The sequence below is a fragment of the Zosterops lateralis genome (assembly GCF_965231275.1).
Source record: "Zosterops lateralis genome assembly, chromosome: 17".
Taxonomy (NCBI): domain Eukaryota; kingdom Metazoa; phylum Chordata; class Aves; order Passeriformes; family Zosteropidae; genus Zosterops; species Zosterops lateralis.
The window spans coordinates 13,967,250-13,986,578 of record NC_139777.1 but is presented as its reverse complement, the minus strand read 5'-3'; the positions used below and the strand labels follow the sequence as shown (position 1 = coordinate 13,986,578).

General features: G+C 43.6%; 1 protein-coding gene across 2 annotated transcripts in view; it reads left to right on the top strand.

Annotated features, from left to right (window-relative positions):
* Positions 1-9,131: 9,131 nt before the first annotated feature.
* MED13L (mediator complex subunit 13L) overlaps positions 9,132-19,329 on the top strand; it is a 165,388-nt gene continuing 155,190 nt past the window's right edge. For both annotated transcript variants that reach the window (XM_083874047.1, XM_083874048.1), the window contains exon 1: positions 9,132-9,800. In XM_083874047.1, coding sequence (XP_083730173.1) covers positions 9,729-9,800 — 72 coding nt within the window. In that variant the 5' untranslated portion in view covers positions 9,132-9,728. The remainder of the gene's footprint in view (positions 9,801-19,329) is intronic.

The window sequence follows — 19,329 nt, the reverse complement described above, 5'->3', positions numbered from 1 at the left end:
GTCACCCCTGATTAGACTGGAGCAGGATCCTCTGCGATTTCAGAAAATACAGGGGCTCATGTGAACTGTTCCCCCTTGGATCAGGAGGTGAACCTCGGGGAGGCAGATATAGCTCCTTGGTTTGATCCAGGGAACACTTTCCTGCCAGGACTGGGTCAGTGTTACCCTTTCCATCTCCTTTGCAAACCCATTCAAATTTTTGATTTTTCTTCTGCATAAAATCTCAGTCAAAGGATTTTCAGCCAAAATTATTGGCTGAGGGGGAATGCAGGTATTAGTTCTGTTGTGTGACTTAAACCAGGCCAAGAGGCTGCAGGCTCCACACAGGAAAATAATAAATATCCCTGTGTAATTCCTTTCTTCCTATGTCAAGAAAAGACAAACATTTCAGTTTCTTCCTGAAACGAGTGTCAGAAAAATCCAAAAAAGCAATATTCACTAAGCTGCTGGAAAACAGAAGGCTGAACAGATATCTCTGAGATGAAACATAGGTTCCCTTTACACAAACATTTTAAGGCATGGATAGTTTCTTGAGTAATCAAGAAAGCAGTTGATTAAATTAAAAGCAGTTGAAATATTTTATTGTATATGATTATATTATCTCTTAAGGTGAATATTCTAAATTTTTCGTAATAGGAGTGGTAGAAAAATAGGATTTGCTCTGTAATTCCATTGTAAACTGGGGCATGTGAAACCTTAAAAATCTCAGAGAAATGTATTGTTTCATTTAATAGGGCTTGGAAACAGGGATGTCAACACAGGGCATCTCTGGAAGTCTTATGGCTCTAATTCCTTTATTCCTTCTCATAATTTCAATGAAAGCTTTCAGCACAACATTTGTCTGCAGTTGATGGATCACTGAATGCTTACAGCTGAAGAAAATTAACATCAAAGATATCCAGTAAATTATTTTAATGGTTGGATCTTTACCAGGGCAAGCTTTGCCTTTTGCATGTTTTGTTTCCCATAAAAATACAGTTCATATATGTTCTGAAGGCAGAATTTAGCCAGAGCTGGCTATTTGCTTTGATTTACATTTCTTATAATTGAGCTCTGAGTGAACTTGACAGCTCCATGGCCGAAGGGAAGTTCTGATACAGAGGTTCCAGAACAAAAGGGCCTTAATGAGGTCAGAGTGGTAACAGAACGTAAAACAGAATATTCCTTATTCAATCTCATTATTACTGATGAGCCTCCTCTGGGTTGTTCAGGCTCTGGTTTGGAATGGGGTGAGATGAAGAAAAGACAGAAGGAAGAACAGACTCAAATGTGAATAATATAGAATTTATTACAAATATTGCAATGTGTGTGCTTGAGTGAACTGCAGGGACATTGCTTTTGCATTTTGGTCAGTACACCTGACACTGAGCAGCTGTGGATGAGGTTTTTTTCAGGAGTATGACCTTAACTTCAATCTCTGTTTAAATGGTGAAGTCCATGGCAGTGACATCTACTCCAAACCCTTTGCTGTCCATCCCATAAATGCTCACTGACTGCACAGCTGCTCTCCCCTCTTCAGATCCCAGACCTGTGGAATGGTTTGTTCTCTTTTCAGTTTACAACATAACTTTGTACCCTCAGAAATCAAGATGTACAAAAGTCGAGGGCACAACAATAAAATATGTTTTAATGACAAAAAAAATAAATCTAGAGGGAAGGGAAGAGAAGAGGAGAAATTGGTAATTCCTATTAAATGGTGCCTATAAGGATCTGAATTTCAAAGAAAGAAGCTACACAGTGGTTGATAATGGACTGCAGTTGCAGAGCTGTTGCCTAGAAAGTATTTTTTTTACCTTTCCAGATTGTGGTAACTGTTTCTGCCTATGGATATTTGAAGGAGGAATTGTTGGGAGATAACAGAAGGCAAAGAGCTGCATTAATCCAGGCTCTGATGTGGTCACTGCTCACAGACAGGAACCACAATTTTATTCATCTTTTTTGTAACATTACTTGAGCATAACTTTCAAAAACCCCAAAGGTTTCTTAGGACTTACAAGAAAAACTTCACCTTATCTTTTCCCACCACAGGATAAGAAAATTATTTTTAGAGTTCCAGAAGTATTTGGAGGGATGAATTTCATTTGCCCATTCTTTTCCTGCACTTTGTCCATAAAGGCCATACTTGCAGATTATTCTTTTTGCTTGTTTTAATTTTAAACTGCAAAGTAAACCTTGTAAGTTTGGCAGGAGAAGCCCTTAGACATTTCGGTGCAATACTTCACAGTTCTTGTTTTTACAGCCATAAACACCTTCTAATGCCAGGGGGGAAGAGGACTTTAATCCAGATAAAATAAGATTCTTAAACCCTGAAAACTGAACACAGATTTATGGGCCAATTTTAACATTTGGGCTCCCATGCCAGAAGCTGCATATTCCACATGTGCAGCACAGGGTGTTGTCTGTCTGGCAGATTCCAGGGTCATGGCATACCAAGCTGCATCAGCCACACAAGCTGCATCAGAGTTACCCCACAACCTATTCCAACAAATAAACTCAGAGTTTTGTTCTCAGAATGTGTTTGCCAAATGTTATTTCCATATTTACTTTGCCTTTTAGCCTTAAATATTTCATTTTTTTTTCCTCTTGTAGTATTTTTATCCTGTATCTTATTTAACACCTTTTAATAAGCTGAATTCTTACCAAGCGAGCACAACAACATCTGAAAGATGAAATCTCTCTCTTTGATGGTATGAAACCATGACCCAACAGGCCCATCCTCTGCCTGCAGGGCTACTGGGAGCTTCATGTTAGATTATTAAATCCTCCAGAAACTCAGGTATGTTTATTCCTAATGCAAGGCGTCTTGCCAAATCACCATTCTTTCCTCTTTTGAGTGCAAAAATAATTTACAATTTAAAAGTATTTGCCATTTTTCTCTCCCTAAATTACACCCCTCTTTCATTCCTGAGTAGTTTCAGTTGTCATTTGCTTCTCTCTGTTCTTCTAAGCAGCTCATTTATTTTCGTTCTACAGAATATTTAAATGTGAAGTTGCAATGGTGTTTTACAGAAACCAAAAGGACAAGTTGGAGCACAAAACTGTTCCTCACTTCCACTTGAAAATAAACACCTTCTTCTGCCTTCCTTGCAAGGTCTTCTGGCCAGTTCTCTGTCCCACTTGCACCTGAAGTTCCCAAAGCCTCTGTGAAACACAGATTCTCCTTCTTTCTTTAAAAAAACCCAAGTGAAAACCTGTTCTCAGGTTTTGACACATTTTGACTGTCAAATGGGTCAGCATATATGGGACTGCCTGAAGCTTGATTTTTAAATCTTATCTCTGTGTCCAACAACTTCTATTTTTTAGCATTACACTTGCTTGAAAGTAACAGTTTGCATTTACTACTTGCTTCATCCCTACCAGTTATACCTGAAATGTCATCTAAATATCACTGTGATGTAGGGAAGGAATCAATCTACTCTTGCTCCTGGACTGTTTTTATCCTTTCATCCAGAGCCACATTTCTAGAGATTTTCTCGGATTCATTGCTGGCAGTTTAAACTTCACACTGACAAATTTAGCCATCCTTTTTTCCCGGCTGCCTCACACTTCCATCACCAGTAAAAGCACCCAGCTACAAGCATTGCTCTTTAGAACGAGTTGGGCACCTTTGGTGCTTTCCTTTCTTTCACTTTTCCTTCTCTGTCCGTCCCACTCCTCCCTGCTTTCACTGAGCTCCTGCTGCTCCTCCGTTTGTAGCAGTCAGAGATGATCTTTTCTCTTGCTAGACAGCACAAGATTGTCTATCTCCCCTTGCCTGCCACTGCTTCCTTTTCTGCCTCTCTTCTATCTTTTACAACCCAGAGAACATGCAGCTCCGAAGATAATTTGTCTGTTTTTTGATAAAAAGAAGGGAGCACATCTGCTCCTGAGTCAGCTTAGATGTCTCATTCTTGTCATTAGGACTTGAGTATTAATTTGAACTTTTTCTCTTCTCATTTTCCTGATGCTGTGACCTTCAGTTAATGGAAGTCCTCTACAACTGTTTGCAGATTTCTTTCAACGTTATCTTGGAGGTGGAAAAACTTCCCCAAATTGGCTTTCCAGGTCATTAATCTTTCCTCAAACTGCTCTGTAATAGGCACTGTTAGTATAAGATCAAGACAAGCAAATAAAATAATTTTCAGGGAATTTTCATATGTATGACTCTCAGGGAGAGGTGGAACCCTTGACAAAGTTGGCTGATTCAAAGACCATGGTCTGATCACTGGCAGGACTTCAGCTATGGGTCTGTGGACAACTGCTCTACAAACAAACATTTTACTGATGTTTTTAATTTCCTTCTAGAAGTACCCATCCCTTCAGAAAATCAATATCTTGTTTTAAAACTCGGATAACTGTTTTTATTTTTACCAGGAGTAAATAAACCTGCTAATGCAGCTATTCCTGTATCTTAATAAAATGAAAATGTGAGTTTACAGGCAATCTATATCAGTGTTTAAAAAAAGAACTATTGGGTATTGGTTTGTTTTGTGAACTTTAAAATTATTTTTATGTTAAAATTAGATGTTGTTAATTAAGCCAGTGAATTAGTTTGGCTGGTTTGGTTTTGGGGTTTTTTTCTCTTTTATGTCTCCAACGTGTGGAAGCAATTTATTTTGGTTTAAGAACAAAATAATTTTGAGTTGTTGATACAAACACTTGAAAAAAAAAAATGCAAGTATTGAATGAATTGAAAAACACTTAAGAAATTTGTGCAATTTCATCAAAAGTGGACAATGAGACCACTGAGAACATCCCTGGAGTGAGGCTGCTCAGCTGTGCTGTATCATGAGACCATACAAAAAGAAACTACATAAATCATGGTCAAAATCTTCTAAAATTCTGTGACTTTCAATCCTTGCCAATGAGCTTGCTCACTTGAGTGCAATTTATTTAAGGGCAACCCAAGAGCAGGGGGCATGCAGAATTATTTTATTTTAAGCTTTTTGCTATATGGAACAGTTGGAGATCACTTGCTTGTGTGGTTTTAATAATTTGAGTATCACATCATCCTCCCCTCCCTGTTCTTTCCATTACTGGGAAGGAAAACACAGAAAGCAGTAAAAATAAAACTTGATTAAATAAGACATGAGACAATCCTTAATGGTAGTGCAGCCACAGGACTTTGTTTTAGTGAGTAACCAGCTAAAATACATGGAAAAATATGTTTCAACTAGAAATGAGTTGTCTTTGTCATGGAATGTCAAGTGCTGCTGAGTTTTGACACGGACAAAGCTTGTCTGATCTCCAGTTCTGCTTCTGGTGTGAGAAAGGCCAAATCCTACACCCAGAGCAAGGAGAGCCCTGTCTGAACCTGCTGTTCCAGCCAGTCCTATTCCTCCAGAAAACCCTCTTTCCATGGATGGGAGGTACAGCAAAGGGGCCAGACTTTGGGACAAAACAAAGCCAAACCCCTGTTCACCATTCCATCTTTGCCTCCTGCGACACCTTTGTGTCTTCCCCCACATCGAGTTTGACGTTTAAACAGCACCTGATGGTGAAAACAAAGGCTATGGAAGTGCTGAGCCATCCTCCTGGAAGAACAGGTTTCATCATTACTCTGAGCTCTGGGGAAGTTGTTCTAGAATGAAATAAACCGGACTATCACTGTTTGGAATAATTTTGCCAAGGTGAGGACTGGCTCATTCCCAGCTCTGTGTGCTGATGGCTGAGTGTGACCTAGCTGATTTCTACCAGCCCACTAAACTTTGGAATTGCAAATTAACCCATTGGCAGATTTAGCTAAGATTGTATCTTCCTACAATGGAAAAATAGTTATTTTGTATAGTAAAAGCCTCAATGTTACTATTTATGTTCAATGATTTTTAAAAAGAGATTAAAGAAAACAGGGAATAAAACTGGAATGCCTTGAGTTGGGGAACACGTTCCACCACATACCATCTCAGGTAATTATGCTCAAGGAAGTGTCACTTGTGTGTGATATCTGTAAGCGGAACAGTTTCTGTTTGAAGTAGCACTGCTGTCAGAGACAGCAAGGGAACTTCCCCGGTTTGGTACTGGGAAGGGAAGGATTAGACTGTAATGATTTCCCTTCTCTGTGATAACTGAACACGATGTAAAGTCAAGTACCTGGCAAACTTCTTTTCAAGAAGATGTTGCATTTTTTTCAGTTTGAAGCCAAAATGGACTTGGCAGCACAGAGCTGTGGTCAAAATGTGTGACCAGTACCATTTCCAAAGTGCAAGAACCAACTACTCAACTTCAGAACTTTGCCACAAAACAGATAATTTAATTACATTACATGATTTTTAGTAGAACTGAAAGAGGGGAGATTTAGATTAGATGGTAGGAGGAAATTGCTTGTGGTGAGGATGGGGAGGTGCTGGCACAGGTTGCCCAGAGCAGCTGTGGCTTTCCCACCCCTGGCAGTGTCCAAGGCCAGGTTGGATGGGGCTGGGAGGAACCTGGGATAGTGGAAATGTCCCTGCCCATGGCAGGGGTGGCACTGGATGGGCTTTAAGACCCCTCCCAAGCCAGGCCATTCTATGATTTCACAATTCTTAATTTATAAATTATTTAACATTCATAAGACTACTGGAAGGTGGCCAAAGCAGCACAGTACGAGTATGTTAACATATCTCCTCATGAAAATGGACCTGAATCATCTGTTAGACCCCACATTTTCCTGACAAAACAAAGCATAATAAGTCGTCACTATCTGAAAGATCCAGATAAGAGGAATGGTGCTGACTGGAAACACCATTTGGAGGCTAAGCAGCATACTGAATGAACAGAAATTCTGCAGTGTTCGATCCTGCACAGTATTTATCTGGATAAATAATAACACAATTCACAATTCCAAAACATTTTCTATAATAAGAAAATATTTTCTTCTCATGGTAGTGGCTGTTCTTTTATTCCAGAAATAGGATAGATACTTCATCAAAGGGTTTGTTGTCCCTGGGCCTCCCGTAGTGATAGGATGGATGCGTGGTGCTGCAGTGGAGTTACAAAAGCTGTACTATTTTAATGCGGAAGGATGTGGTTTGGGGTTGGTTAATACACATTGCTTGACATATTTACGAGTGTCAGATTGTGTTCTCTGTTTATAAGACCTGTGCCAAAAGGAAGGGGAGTAGCATGGGCCAAAGTACTTCCCTGATTGCGGGTGCCAGGATGTAACAAGCAGTTTCAAGGCTGTGACACTTGGACTGAATAAATTTTAACTGCAATTGTAACTGAACGTGAATAATTTGTATTTGAAAACATTTTTCCTTACAGAATAGGCCCGGTCTTCGCAAGACAGAACCCCTGCTCGGTGTGGCAGGGGAGAGATTGGATGGATGATGGATTTGTCAGAGGAAACACACGGTGAGAACTCTGAGCTATGTGGAAATTTTCTTTTGGCTTAAATTCTGTCTCTCGCTCTGTGTACGTAATTCAGGTAAATGTGACGCCTTTTTGTGGGAGAGATTTGTTACCATGAGGTAAATCCAAACAAACTCCAGTCAACCATTGCAAGAGATGCTAATCTTAATTTATTGCCGAGAAAAGTAAATTGCAAAAAAGACGCTTAAATGAGATTAAAATCATGATAAGGAAAGCTGCCATTGAGCACAGAGCGAGAACTTTTTCCACTGAGTCAAATAATTGAAAATGTGCTGCATTTCTGTATTGAAGCTTAAGCTGAAATCCTCAATATCTTCATCGGTTAAGCACAATATTTGCTTTCTACCACCTGTGGAACTCTCCCTCCAGTCAGGGAGAAACTCAGGCAGGTGAGCCTAAATCTGCTCCCACTGGTTCAAATCAATGGGTCAAAACAAGGAAAATGTTATTTGTGATGAATTATCTGTTTCAAACCGAGTATCTTCTTGCATGCTGCTGACTTAAGAGTTGGACTCCATGATCCTTGTGGGTTCCTTGCAACTCAGAATACTCTGTGGTTCTTCTCCAGACCATGATTATTTTGGGAATGAATTTCATTTGTTGATCTAACTCGGGGTGTTTTTGAGCTCCTTTTATAAAAACTGATGCCACCCAATGTCTTTGAAGGTGTTTCAGGTGAGTGTGGGGCTGTGCAGAACGTAGGGTTAAAGCCGGCTATGAACGAGAGCTTGGTGTGCTCTGGTGAGGCAGTGGCCATGAACGAGTTCTGAGGTCTTTTAAAAACTGCTTTGTTCACTCTTACGTGCTGGGGAAACCCTCCGGTGAGCCGCGGAATGGGCGGGACCGTGACCGGCACCCTGAGCCACTTCCCTTCCACGGACAGGACACGGTCATCGTGCCACGGAATATCCCGAGGTGGAAGGGACTCACCAGGATCATCCAGTCCAGCTCCTGCCCCTGCCAGGGCCGTCCCAACAATCCCACCCTGTGCATTCCTGAGAGCGTTGTTCAAGTCACCTGGAGCTCTGGCAGCCTCGGGCCGTGCTCATTGCCTGGGGAGCCTGGTCCGTGCCTGAAGAAATAGAAAACCTTTTCCAAATGTCTGGGTAGCATGTCTGTTCTTTTTGCTTTTCCTTGATAGGTAATAAGGTAATTCTGCATAGTTCAGAGACAGTAAATGGTAACTTTCCTTATCCAGTTCTTTATTTGGGAAAACAAACAAAAAAGCGCTCTTTTGGTAAACTTGTAACATCACAATGTGAAACTCTTGTTTCAGCTTTTCCAGTAAGTCAGTGGTTTTCTTATGTCCTGTGGTAATTCCTGACTTTCAAGTGGTCCCTGGAGAGCCTGTTCAGTGCCCGACCACCCTCTGGGGGGAAAACCTTGTCCTGATCTCCAGCTTACCCTCCCCTGGCACAGCTCCAGCCGTTCCCTGGGGCGCTGTCAGCGGCCGCAGGGAGCGGAGATCCCGTTCCGAGGGTGGGGACAGGGATCGGGATAGGGACCGGGACAGAGATCCCCCTGCGGCCCCGTCGCTCCCGAGCGCCCCCACCGGGCGTCAGGGGCAGCGCAGCGGCGGCGGGAGGCGCCCCAGCACCGGAGTCCCGCCCCCGGCTCCGCGTCACGTGGTACGGCGCGGACCAATGGCGCGGCGCGGTGCGGGCCCGGGCGCCATTGCTGTCAGAGCGCAGGAGGCAGAGCGGGCGCGGAGCTGCGGCCGCCGCGGGCACGGCCGGCACAGCGCGGGCGGACAAGCGCTCCCTGCCCGGGCCGGGCCGCGCCCGCACCGCCGGCACCCCGCAGGCAGCGCCGACGAGGCGGCGGCGCCGGCGGCGGCAGTGGGAGGAGGAGGAGGAAGAGGAGGAGGAGGAAGAAAACACCATCCACGCACAGCCAGCGGCGGCAGCAGCGAGGGGCGGCTGGGCGGGGCGGGAGGGGACACAGCGCCCCCCGCCCGCCGCCGCCTCCGCACGGGGCCGGGACCGGGACACCCCCTCGCCCCGCCCGCACCGCGTCCCGCACGGACCCGCCGCCCTCCGCGCGACCCCCGGCCGGGGGGGGCCGCACCTGGACGCGGAAGGGCGGCCCCGGGCCCCCCCTTCCTCCTCTTCTTCTCCCGGCCTGGAGAAGTGGGGGACGCGTCCCCCCTGCTTGCACCGGAGAAGGGCCTCCCGGCTCGAGGATTATCGGCGCGAGGGCGGGTAGCGAGGAGCAGCGCGCCCGCCCCGGCCTCGGCGCGTCCCCTCCCGGCCGCAGGGCCCCGCGGGGCCGAGGGGCCGGAGGGCGGCGGCCGCCCCGGGCAGTGACGGGGTCGCGCCGGGGGTCGCCCGCCTTGCCCCTCGCCCCCCGGCCGTCCCCCCAGACATGCCCCGCCGTGGCGGCCCGGCTCGCCGAGGATCATGACTGCGGCGGCGAACTGGGTGGCGAACGGGGCCAGCCTGGAGGACTGTCACTCCAACCTCTTCTCGCTGGTGAGTGAGCGGGCGGGCGGTGGGCGGGTGGGTGCCCGGGGATGGCTCCGCGCCGGGTTTGCCGGTCGGGAGCGGCTGCCGGGGGTTTATAGGCAGGGCCCGGGGCTGCTCCTGCGCTGGCCCCTCCCCCGGTCCGGTCCCCGTGTTTATTTTGCTCCTTAGCGTGGTTTGCTGCGGGTCCGTGTATCGCGCTCGCAGCTGGGGAGCGGGGAGGGGACGGCTCCGTGTCCCCTGCAAGACCATCTTCCCTGGTAAACAGGCTCCTCTCCCCGCCTCCCTTGGCACTCCGTGCCCTGTGCGCTTTGTGCCACCGAACCGGGGGGTTTTCTCTCTCACAATGACAAACGCCATTTCAGCAGCAGCGAACACTCATGTAGTGTGATTGCCTGTCGGACTTAGCTCTGGGCTCCTGTTGACGGCGTGTCAGCTGCTGTTACAGCCTGCTCTCCTCTTTGCACACATCGAGCTCGGGGGCAAGAGGTTAAAAAGAAAAACAACCCAAACCTTTTAATTTTTTCTTCTCTGAAGAACAACAGCGGCTGACAGTAGCATGCCGGATTGTTTGCATAGACGCCGTCTGCCCATCTCACTGGGAACTTCCGACATCGATTGCGTGGTTTAATGTTGCAGAAATCATGGCATCAGTTTTGGCTGGCTATATGTTGGCAATTTAAATTTAAAATACCCAAACAAATCGTGTGTAATGGCAAAGTCATTTGGGAATACCTTGCTTTATTTTACCTGGCACGCACAGGAGCATTTATCCTGTCTGGCTGGGCAGCAGCTGAGCGAGCGAGAGGGCTGCTGGCTCATCGGGAGCCTTCCAGTGCTACAGGGATAATGTCGGAGGGGAGGAGGGACTTGTTCGGTGGGTGGTGTGGTGGAGTTAAAACCTTGTGATGCAACTTTGGGGGTAGCATGTGTGAAAGGGTTGTGGTGGGTGCCGCCTCCCCTCAGCAGAGCTCTGCCAGAATTGGAGGTGGGTGCATATGTTCTTCTGATAGAACGGAAGAGATTGTTTTTAGCTCCCTTATGAGAATAAGAAGAGGGGGAAAAAAAGGAAATTACTTAGAAATGCAAATGATTAAGCTCTTTGTTTTATATATTTTTAACTTTATTGTAGTATATTTGTTATTGTCTCAGTTTTGTGGTTTTTTTTTTTTTTTTTTTTTTTTTTTTTTTTATCTATGTATGTTCAGTGTATATTTTGCTCCTACCTTTTAAGAATCTGGGACAAGAGCCGTAGTCTTCCACTGCTGGAAAACTGTCCCAAGAGCTTGTTCTTGTTCAAATGTGAGAACGATACATTTCTTACTTTGTCTCTTTATTGAACTGTTACATTATGTAAGTTTGTATCGGTGCTTCTGTTTGAAGGCGTGCAGTAATATTGGTAAATATGTAGCAGTGCTCCGTGTGTGGAGATGCAGAAAGGGTGATTTGGGGGATTGTTATGGTGATTTTGACTGCGCCGCTCTTAACTAGGGAGGAAAATAAACCGGGAAGCATAAAGGGAACAATCGTATCTGATTGTGGAAGGGCGGCAGTGGAGGGTTTGCTCCTCGCAAAGTTGTGAAGTCCCCGTTCATTAATGCAGACTGGAGTGTGTGTTTGGAGAGGCGGAACTTCTCCTGCAGTTGCAATCTGCAAATCTGTCACTGGTAAAAAGTAATTGTTGGCATGCAATTTGCATAAATTATAAAGTGAAGCTATTTCATAGTTATTGTGGTTTGGTTGCTTTTTTTTTTCTCCCACCTGACTAGGCTAGGGAAATGTTCAATTTTAAATGGGTGTGCAATATCACTGAAATAAGTTTAACGAAATTCTTTTGCAAGTGGCTTTAATAATAATGAGTTTAATGTGCAACCCTTTAATCTCCCATGTAATTTTGTGGGAGGTATCTCTGCCTTAATGTGGTGCTGTATATGAAACTCTGTTTTTTAAATTGTATTCTGGCTCTGCCAAAAAAGAAAGGAATCAAGTAGTAGTATTTTTAAAATACAGCCTATATGAAAACTATTAGGAAGACTTATTTTATACTGTGTTAGGTTTTTGGGGGATTTATGTAGCAGAGAAAGACATTGAAAATGGAAACACTGACTGGAAATACGTGGACAGCACCACTGACCTTTTAACCTCAGATTGTCATATTCATTTCAAAATTTATGGAGTGTTAAAGCTACAGTAGTCTGGATTAGGAGTTAGAGAAACCTTTGCTAATCATTTACTTTTTTAGTGTAATAGAACAAAATCTAAACTACCAGTTGGTGGGAATTCATTCATTCTTTAGGAGCGAGGTCAATTACAAATATTTTGAAAATTGATTCTGCTATTAGAAGTTGGGGTTTTTTCAATTGCAGGCTTTGTTTTGTGTGTGAATCACAAAGAAATGTTTGTGACTGGAGAATTACAGTTCTGAAATAATTACAGTCTTCGTGATACTGTTTGTTCATGGTTAAATAATATTTCTTACCGCAGACGTTTGTTTTGTGGAAGCAGGAATGCTGTCTCCCTGCCCTGGAGAAGCCAGAGCTCTGTGCCAGCTCTGTCTGGTTGCTGTGGTGGATTTCGGTTGGTTTAACAATTCATGGTTTCTGTTTTTCTGTCGACTGTAGACATGCTAGAGAGCTTAGGAGCCTTTGCTGAATCTTTTGATGGGAAGTGTTTTCTAAAAGCTTTTAGTAACTAATTCTCTTTTATCAGTGATGTCCAGAAACTGTGGAAGCCCTCAGTGCTCTGGGCTCAGAACATGTCACCCTGAGAGGAGGGCACGGTCTGAAGTGAAGGTTTTAAAGTTCCCTTTGGCTGTGCAGGTGCTGGTGCTGGGCTGGCAGAGCTGTATTCCATGGGGTGTCCCTCTGGACTGCAGTGCTTGGCAGCACCACTGCGTGTGTGTGTTCTCCAGCAGTGTAGAGATCCAGCACTGCTCTGGAAAATGGGTTAATGTTGGTTAAAAACTCCCAGCCATCCTCCACAGAGACATCCCCAGTCCTGCTCTAAATGTGCAGGCTTTCCCAGTAAGGTGATGGAAGGGCATCTTTGTCATCAGAGTCCTCCTCAAATAATAACTTGTTTAATCTGCTAGGTATAATAGCCTTGCTCATTAAAAATACACTTTCTTTCTGAATTTGCTGTTCTAGCTCAAGAGTAGGAGAAATGATATTTATCCTCACTCTGTTTTTGCTGTAGTCAAAATGTCTGCTGCTGCTTTTGAGAAGAATGTCTGTTTTGATAAACAGTATTTAATAAGCCATTGTATGGGCCAGTTTATTTAAATACTAATTAAGAGCTGTCTAATAAGTATTTAGAGACAAAATGTTCTGAGGTAATATGCTTTGTATTAAAACTTCAGCCTCAGCTGGCAAGCAGTCTTCCTGTGAATAATCCTTAATCATAAAAGTAGTCTTACTGAAATTAATTTGACTTTTCCTGTGAGTAAAGGTTACTCATATGACAGCGAGAGCTTGCATGGAGATGTTTCCTCAACTATCAGGCTTTGCTGCCTTGGTGGATCCAAAGGCACAAGTTAGTCTTGGGAAATTGGGGTGAAGTTGCATAACATTGGGTATACTGGAGCTGGAAACAGTACAGCCAAGGGTGTCAGGAATGACCTGACATTTGAAGCAGCTTTCATGAGGTAGAAAGATTTGGTACTGTACGGATCTTCATGCTGGAAAAGACATGACTGTGTTTTGGGGAAGTGAGATCAGATTATAGAAGCTGTAGGAAAGATGTCCCATGTTCTTGTATAAGTGCATTCCTGGTGTCAGAAGGGTCCAGGCAGTGGGAATCGTGTTTGTTCTTATTTAAAAGCCAAAGTTACAAACAGTGAAGGCCATTGCTACTGTTGCTTTTTGCAGTTCACATCCAGGAACAGAAGTTGTCCCCTTTGATCAGTGAGCTTTGTTGATGTTTCCAGAATAAAGTAAAAGGAATTAAAGCAACCTGAGGTGGCATTTGGATTATTCTCCTAAAGGTTCTTCATGGCATCAGAAAGTGAAGGTTGCAGAGGCTGCTGTGAGCTATTCCTTGGTGTTGCATAATAGTCAGTAAAGGACTTCATAGTAAATGTTGATTGCTCAATGCCTTCAGTAGTAGTGAATTAACCAGTAGTCCTTGCTTGTTGTGTTTTCATAAATGCAGTGCTCCGAGCAGTGGGCTGGGATTTTGGCATGCTGGATGTTACAGCACTGCACAGTGTCTATCTTGCTTGTTTGGAATTTTATGTAGGTGTGAATTTACATGCATAAATAATTAAGAAATTGAATTAACCTCTCAAGTTGTGCAAAAGTATTTGATTCTCTAGTTATCTTTATCCTGAGTTTCATTAGGTAACAAGACAGAAGTAGAGAGATGACATTAGAAAGCTTGTTCACTTCTTGCTAATAAAAGATTATTTCAGGTTTTAAATCACTTCAGTTGTAGGTTTTTATTATGTCCTGTCAGAGTATTTGACAGTTTAATGGGATATGCCAGGGAGATGGTTTGAAGAGAACATACCCAGATTTGCAAAGAGACTGGGACAGTGATGTTCAGCCAGTGTGCCCAGCTCCAGGAAGGGAATTGAGGGATCTGTTGGATAACCAACCTTTTTGGAATATTCCCAAAGAAAATGGGGGGTGCAGGAGTGACATTCGCAGCTCGGACTAAGTGTGCCCAAGCTCATCACTAAGAAATATTTGAGTGAAGTTTCCTTGAAATCCTGAGTATCCTGTGAATGTACATGTGTCCTGGGGCTGGGAATCCTTCCCCAGAGATTGGGTCCTGATTCTGGGGGCACTGGGAGTCTGGTGGTGTGATGGCTGTTGGGAACATCAACACAGCAAAATTAATACTCAAATATTAGGGTGATGTGTTAAAAAAAGTCCTGGATAACTACACCTTGGGAACAAGAATTTTAATTTACTGTAACACCATCTGGAAATAGATTTTTCTATTTTTTCTACATTTTTAATACAGAATTGACATCATAACCCCAGTTCTGAAACACCCTCCCCACCCTGACTCATTTGATCTTGAATTTTTTCCCTTCTTCTAAGAGTGCCTCCTTATATGAAAGAATAAGGAAAGATCTACAGATAGAACTTTTTAGTCCTTTCTTCTATTATTTTCCTTCTGCACAATGGCAGTCCTTTTGAAGAAAATCTAAAGAAACTGAAGGTTTTGATCTTCAGTTGAAAAAAATAAGTATGGTGCATATGAGATGTATTTGCTGAGTGTGTTAACTTTAGTAACTTTGGTCATTAGATGAAGGAGGAATCTTTATGGATTTTGTTTTAATTTTTTCATCTCTCTAGTTCTCAGAAGCATTACATGAAAGGGTATGTGTGTATGCAGATGCAGTGCTTTTAAATACCAATTCTCCCCCCTCCAACAGCCGACTGTTGCACTTTGTGATGGGGTGAACACCTGGGCTGGTTTGAAGCTTCCTGTTCACTGGGTGAGAATGCACCTGTTGTCTCCACTTTCCTTGATCTCTCTATGGAATTACACCCACCTCTCCATCTGCCCCAGTCCACTATTGCATCCTTAGTTGTGGCAGCACACTTTGATCAGGGTTTGGGTTTTGCTCTGATCGGAGCAGGGACACGCCTACAAATTTTTTTCTCACACCCTTTGGCTGGAATGGTTGGCACCTTGCTGCATTTCTTCATTGTCTCCTTGCTGTTACACTTTCTCCCTCTCTGCCTTTTATTTTTCCTTGAGTGCTGGCTCCAGTATATGCCAGGATCACCTCATTATAAATTTATGTCCTTTGGTTTTTTCTGGTTGTTCCATCATAGCTGTGGAATGGGACAGTTGATGTCCACAGACCTGCAAACCCCCTTTTTCTGAGCTTGTGTGGGACCCTCTGGACGACTCAGTAACACTGGATAGGTGGTTGGGCTGTTCCCACTGTTGTTAAGATTGACAAGTGTAGTTTATACCAAACTTTGGAGTCTGTGTGTGTTCATTTACTGTTCTGTGGGTGAGTCGTGCACTTTGTTGTGTAGAGTCTGTCACGGTGGCATTTGCATCTTGTTGGTGCCATAGTAACACAAATAATAAGCAAAAATACTGCTCTGACTGAAAACATGCTTGTTTTAGTATTAACTTGCCAGTTTTAAAAGTGCACAAGTGTTTCCAACAGAAGATCCCAACCCAAATCCAGATTTGCTTGTAAGGAGTGTGTGTTTACATGGGGGCATCTTTGTTCCTCAGACCAGGCTGTTCCACTGCTCTCATTTTGAGTTCAAGGTATTGCTTTAAAAATAGATCCTGTTTCCTTGAGTTCCCTTACATCAACTGGTAGTTTTAAAGAGAAAGCAGATAATAAAAATATTCTGCTTTGAAGACCTCAAAATATGACTAAAAGCTGGTGTTGGGTTCCCTGTGCACACAGTAGTGGAGTGAAGGCACAGCACAGGGATAAGGGGACTGGGATACTGGGAATGACAGCTTGTGTTGTTTCCTGCTGTGGCCCAGCTTGTTACAGAGCTGTGCATTAGTGTGATTCCAGCCCTGCAAAATGATAATGAGGACTGAGCAGAACCTGCTCTGATGTCAGCGAGGAAGTTTAGCTTTTCACATTGGGAGGGTTCTCAACCTTTCCTCATATAGTAAGGAGCTGCCTTACTCACAAATGTAAAAGATTTAAGCAGTCTCTCCTTTGGCTTGTGCTGTGAATTTTGATTAATTTTGATGAATTCTGACTCTGACTTTCTACATTAATCTGTAAAAACACGTTATTTCTCATTGAGTCGTGTGGCTTAATCCATGAGCAGAATTGCAGTAGTGCATGCGGAATTGTGGCTGGAGCTTTTAGTGGCTTCTTTGCTTTTGTTTCTTTGAGATGGGCAATTTTATTGTGTAGTGCTGTTGTATAAGGTGCCCTGAGGCAATATTTATGTTTATGTGACTAACACAGATGAGCCCAAACATACACAATGACCTTGTCCCTATATTAAGGAATGTATTTAATCAACTTATGAAAATGGAGAAAAACAGCCAGGCTTCTAAAATTACAAAAGTAATAAGATGTGACACATGTATTTCTGTATCACTTCTTGTGAGGCACTTACCTCAGCTTTCTCTAATCAGCCAGTGTTGCAGCATAGTGTATTCTTGTTTATGAAAATTGTAATTATAGAGGAAAAAAATAGGGGTTTCCCCCCCCTTTCATTTTTGTCCCTCCCTGTTCACTCTTCTTCCATGCCTTGGTGACTCCAGAAAGATCCATAAATTCCTATTTAAGCCTGGAGTGTGGAACTGACCTAGTGAAAATCTCTTCCCCCTTCTCTCTCCCAAGGCAGCTCTGTTCCCCTCATTCCTCTCTCCCACGTTTTGGCAGTGGCGTGGATTGAACGGAGATCAAAGTGGCTTTGTAACCACAATCTGTGTCTTAGAGAAGGAAATTTAAAGCTTGTTCAGTAAAACTTTATTTCATTCATCTTTTAGCTTTAAAATAGCTATGCTGTGGTCAGGGCCTTATGGTTGCCTGTTCTTATGACTCCATATTTGCCCATAAAATACAATATTTTGTGAGAACAGAGGATTGAAAGCAAAATTTAAAGGAAAACTCTTCTTTACCTTTTGACCAGGCATTGGCAAGCTTCCAGTTTTTGATAATGATGCATTCATAGCTGACAGCTATGAGATGTAAGTTTCAAAATGTGTTGGCTTTTTTACATTATAGACTTCTGACTTTTTACTTACAGGAGTCTCTAGTTTACTTAGAAGTTTTCAAACCTAGTTTAGTATATCTGTAGTCTTAGTGTTGGACTTTTATGAGTTTCACTTCACTGTATGTCTACAGTGTTACTGGATTTGTAGGTGGCTCTGGTGTGGCACAAAATTAATTCCAGGAATATTTTGTAGTGGCCATGTCAAGTATTTTTAGAGATAAGTAACTTCTTTGCTGAGAGAAAAGGTTAATTGGTTAAATTACTTTATTCTGAAAGAGCTGCTTTCCGTTTTAGCCCAGTGTTTCTGGTTATTTAATTTTCCATGTGTATTCTAATAAAATTTTGACTGGAGCTCTCTGCGAATTTCCCTAGTTCCCTTCTGGCAGGAGGTGCTGGATTCTTGTCTTTGCAGGAATGACAGTGGGAGAGCTGCAAAGTGAATCTGCATGACCAGTCATGTAGTGGCTTTATTTACTGCTTTCCATGTTACAGAAGATTCATACACCAGGATTCTCCAGGTAGTGGGTTTTGAAGGGCTGAGGGATTTTGGCTGCTCCTGACAAGCTGGGCATTACTGGGTGTCAGTGATGAGGACAGGGATGAAGAACCAGGGCTGGGGATGGGATTCATGTGCTGTTCCTGCCTCCCTGTCCCAGAGCAGGAGCCTGGGATGGGCCCCTTTGGGAAGGGAGCGAGGTGTGCAGGGCTGGGATGGACGTGGGTTAAAACCGAGCTTTGCTGGGCAGGGCAGGGACGGACATGGGTTAAAATCAAGCTTTGCTGGGCAGGGCAGGGATGGCCACAGCTGTAAACCCGTGGGAGCTGCTGTGCTGCTCAGATGTGGGGCACGGGAATGTTCCGAGTCCTCGGTGCAGCTTTTTGTGTAATGGAAGAAAAGGAACCGCATTCTTTAACTCACTGTGCCAAAGTTTACTCTGCTCGGGTTGTTACTTCCTCCAGCCCACCCACTCCCCGATCTTTTTCTGCCCATATGTCAGATTACTTGGTTTGGGAAACAGCTGATAGTCCATTGTATGACTCTGATGTTTGATATTTCCTTCCTCTTTCAGTTAAAAAATTCTAGAAAAGAGTTAAATTTGGGAAGAATAGAGAAGATTCCTTTGTTTTCTTGCAGATTTGTTTTTGTCATTTTTCTTGTGTTGGGCTGCTTTTCTGTAGTACAGCTTTCTGCAAGAGGGGACTTTTAAATTTGGAAAATGGGCAGTCAGTTCTGATTCTTTCTGAAGGGGACTTGCAAACCTCATAATTCACTGTCTGAAAACAAGGGAGGGGTACTCTGGCTGCTGGCAAGTTGCATCTTTATTTGCTTATTTTTGTGTGCTATTGAAGTTTGCAGTAGGTAGTTTCCATTTTATTGTCTGTTCCTAACCATCTACTTGGAAGTTAAAATATAATTGATTCCCTTTTGTGAAGAAATTGGCTGAAGTGATGGAGAACTCAGAGATGCCTTTCTGTAAAATAGTGTCTGTGACTTGAGCTGTGGGATGGGTCACTACCTAAAACCCAGGGTTTGGTAATATGAAAAGAATTTCTTCAATTCCTTCAGTCTTTCGTCTCAGAGATGGCATTCTGCTTCCAGGCATTGTGTGCTTCCATACAGCCTACAGGGGTAAAAGTTCAGCTCTGCTGTGGGTAAACTTCATTCCATGTTGAATTAGTAAGGCTGGAAAAGAGCTCCAAGATCAAGTCCACTTCTTCCCCCTTTCCCAGTAATGATACCCAAACCAAAGCAAACCCAGTCGTGCCTTGTTACTTTTGGCTGCCATGTTTTTGCTGGGTAGATGTTTGAACGTGGGCAGGTTTTGTGCATCCTCTGAACCCCAGATTGCTGCCTGTTCAATTTTGTT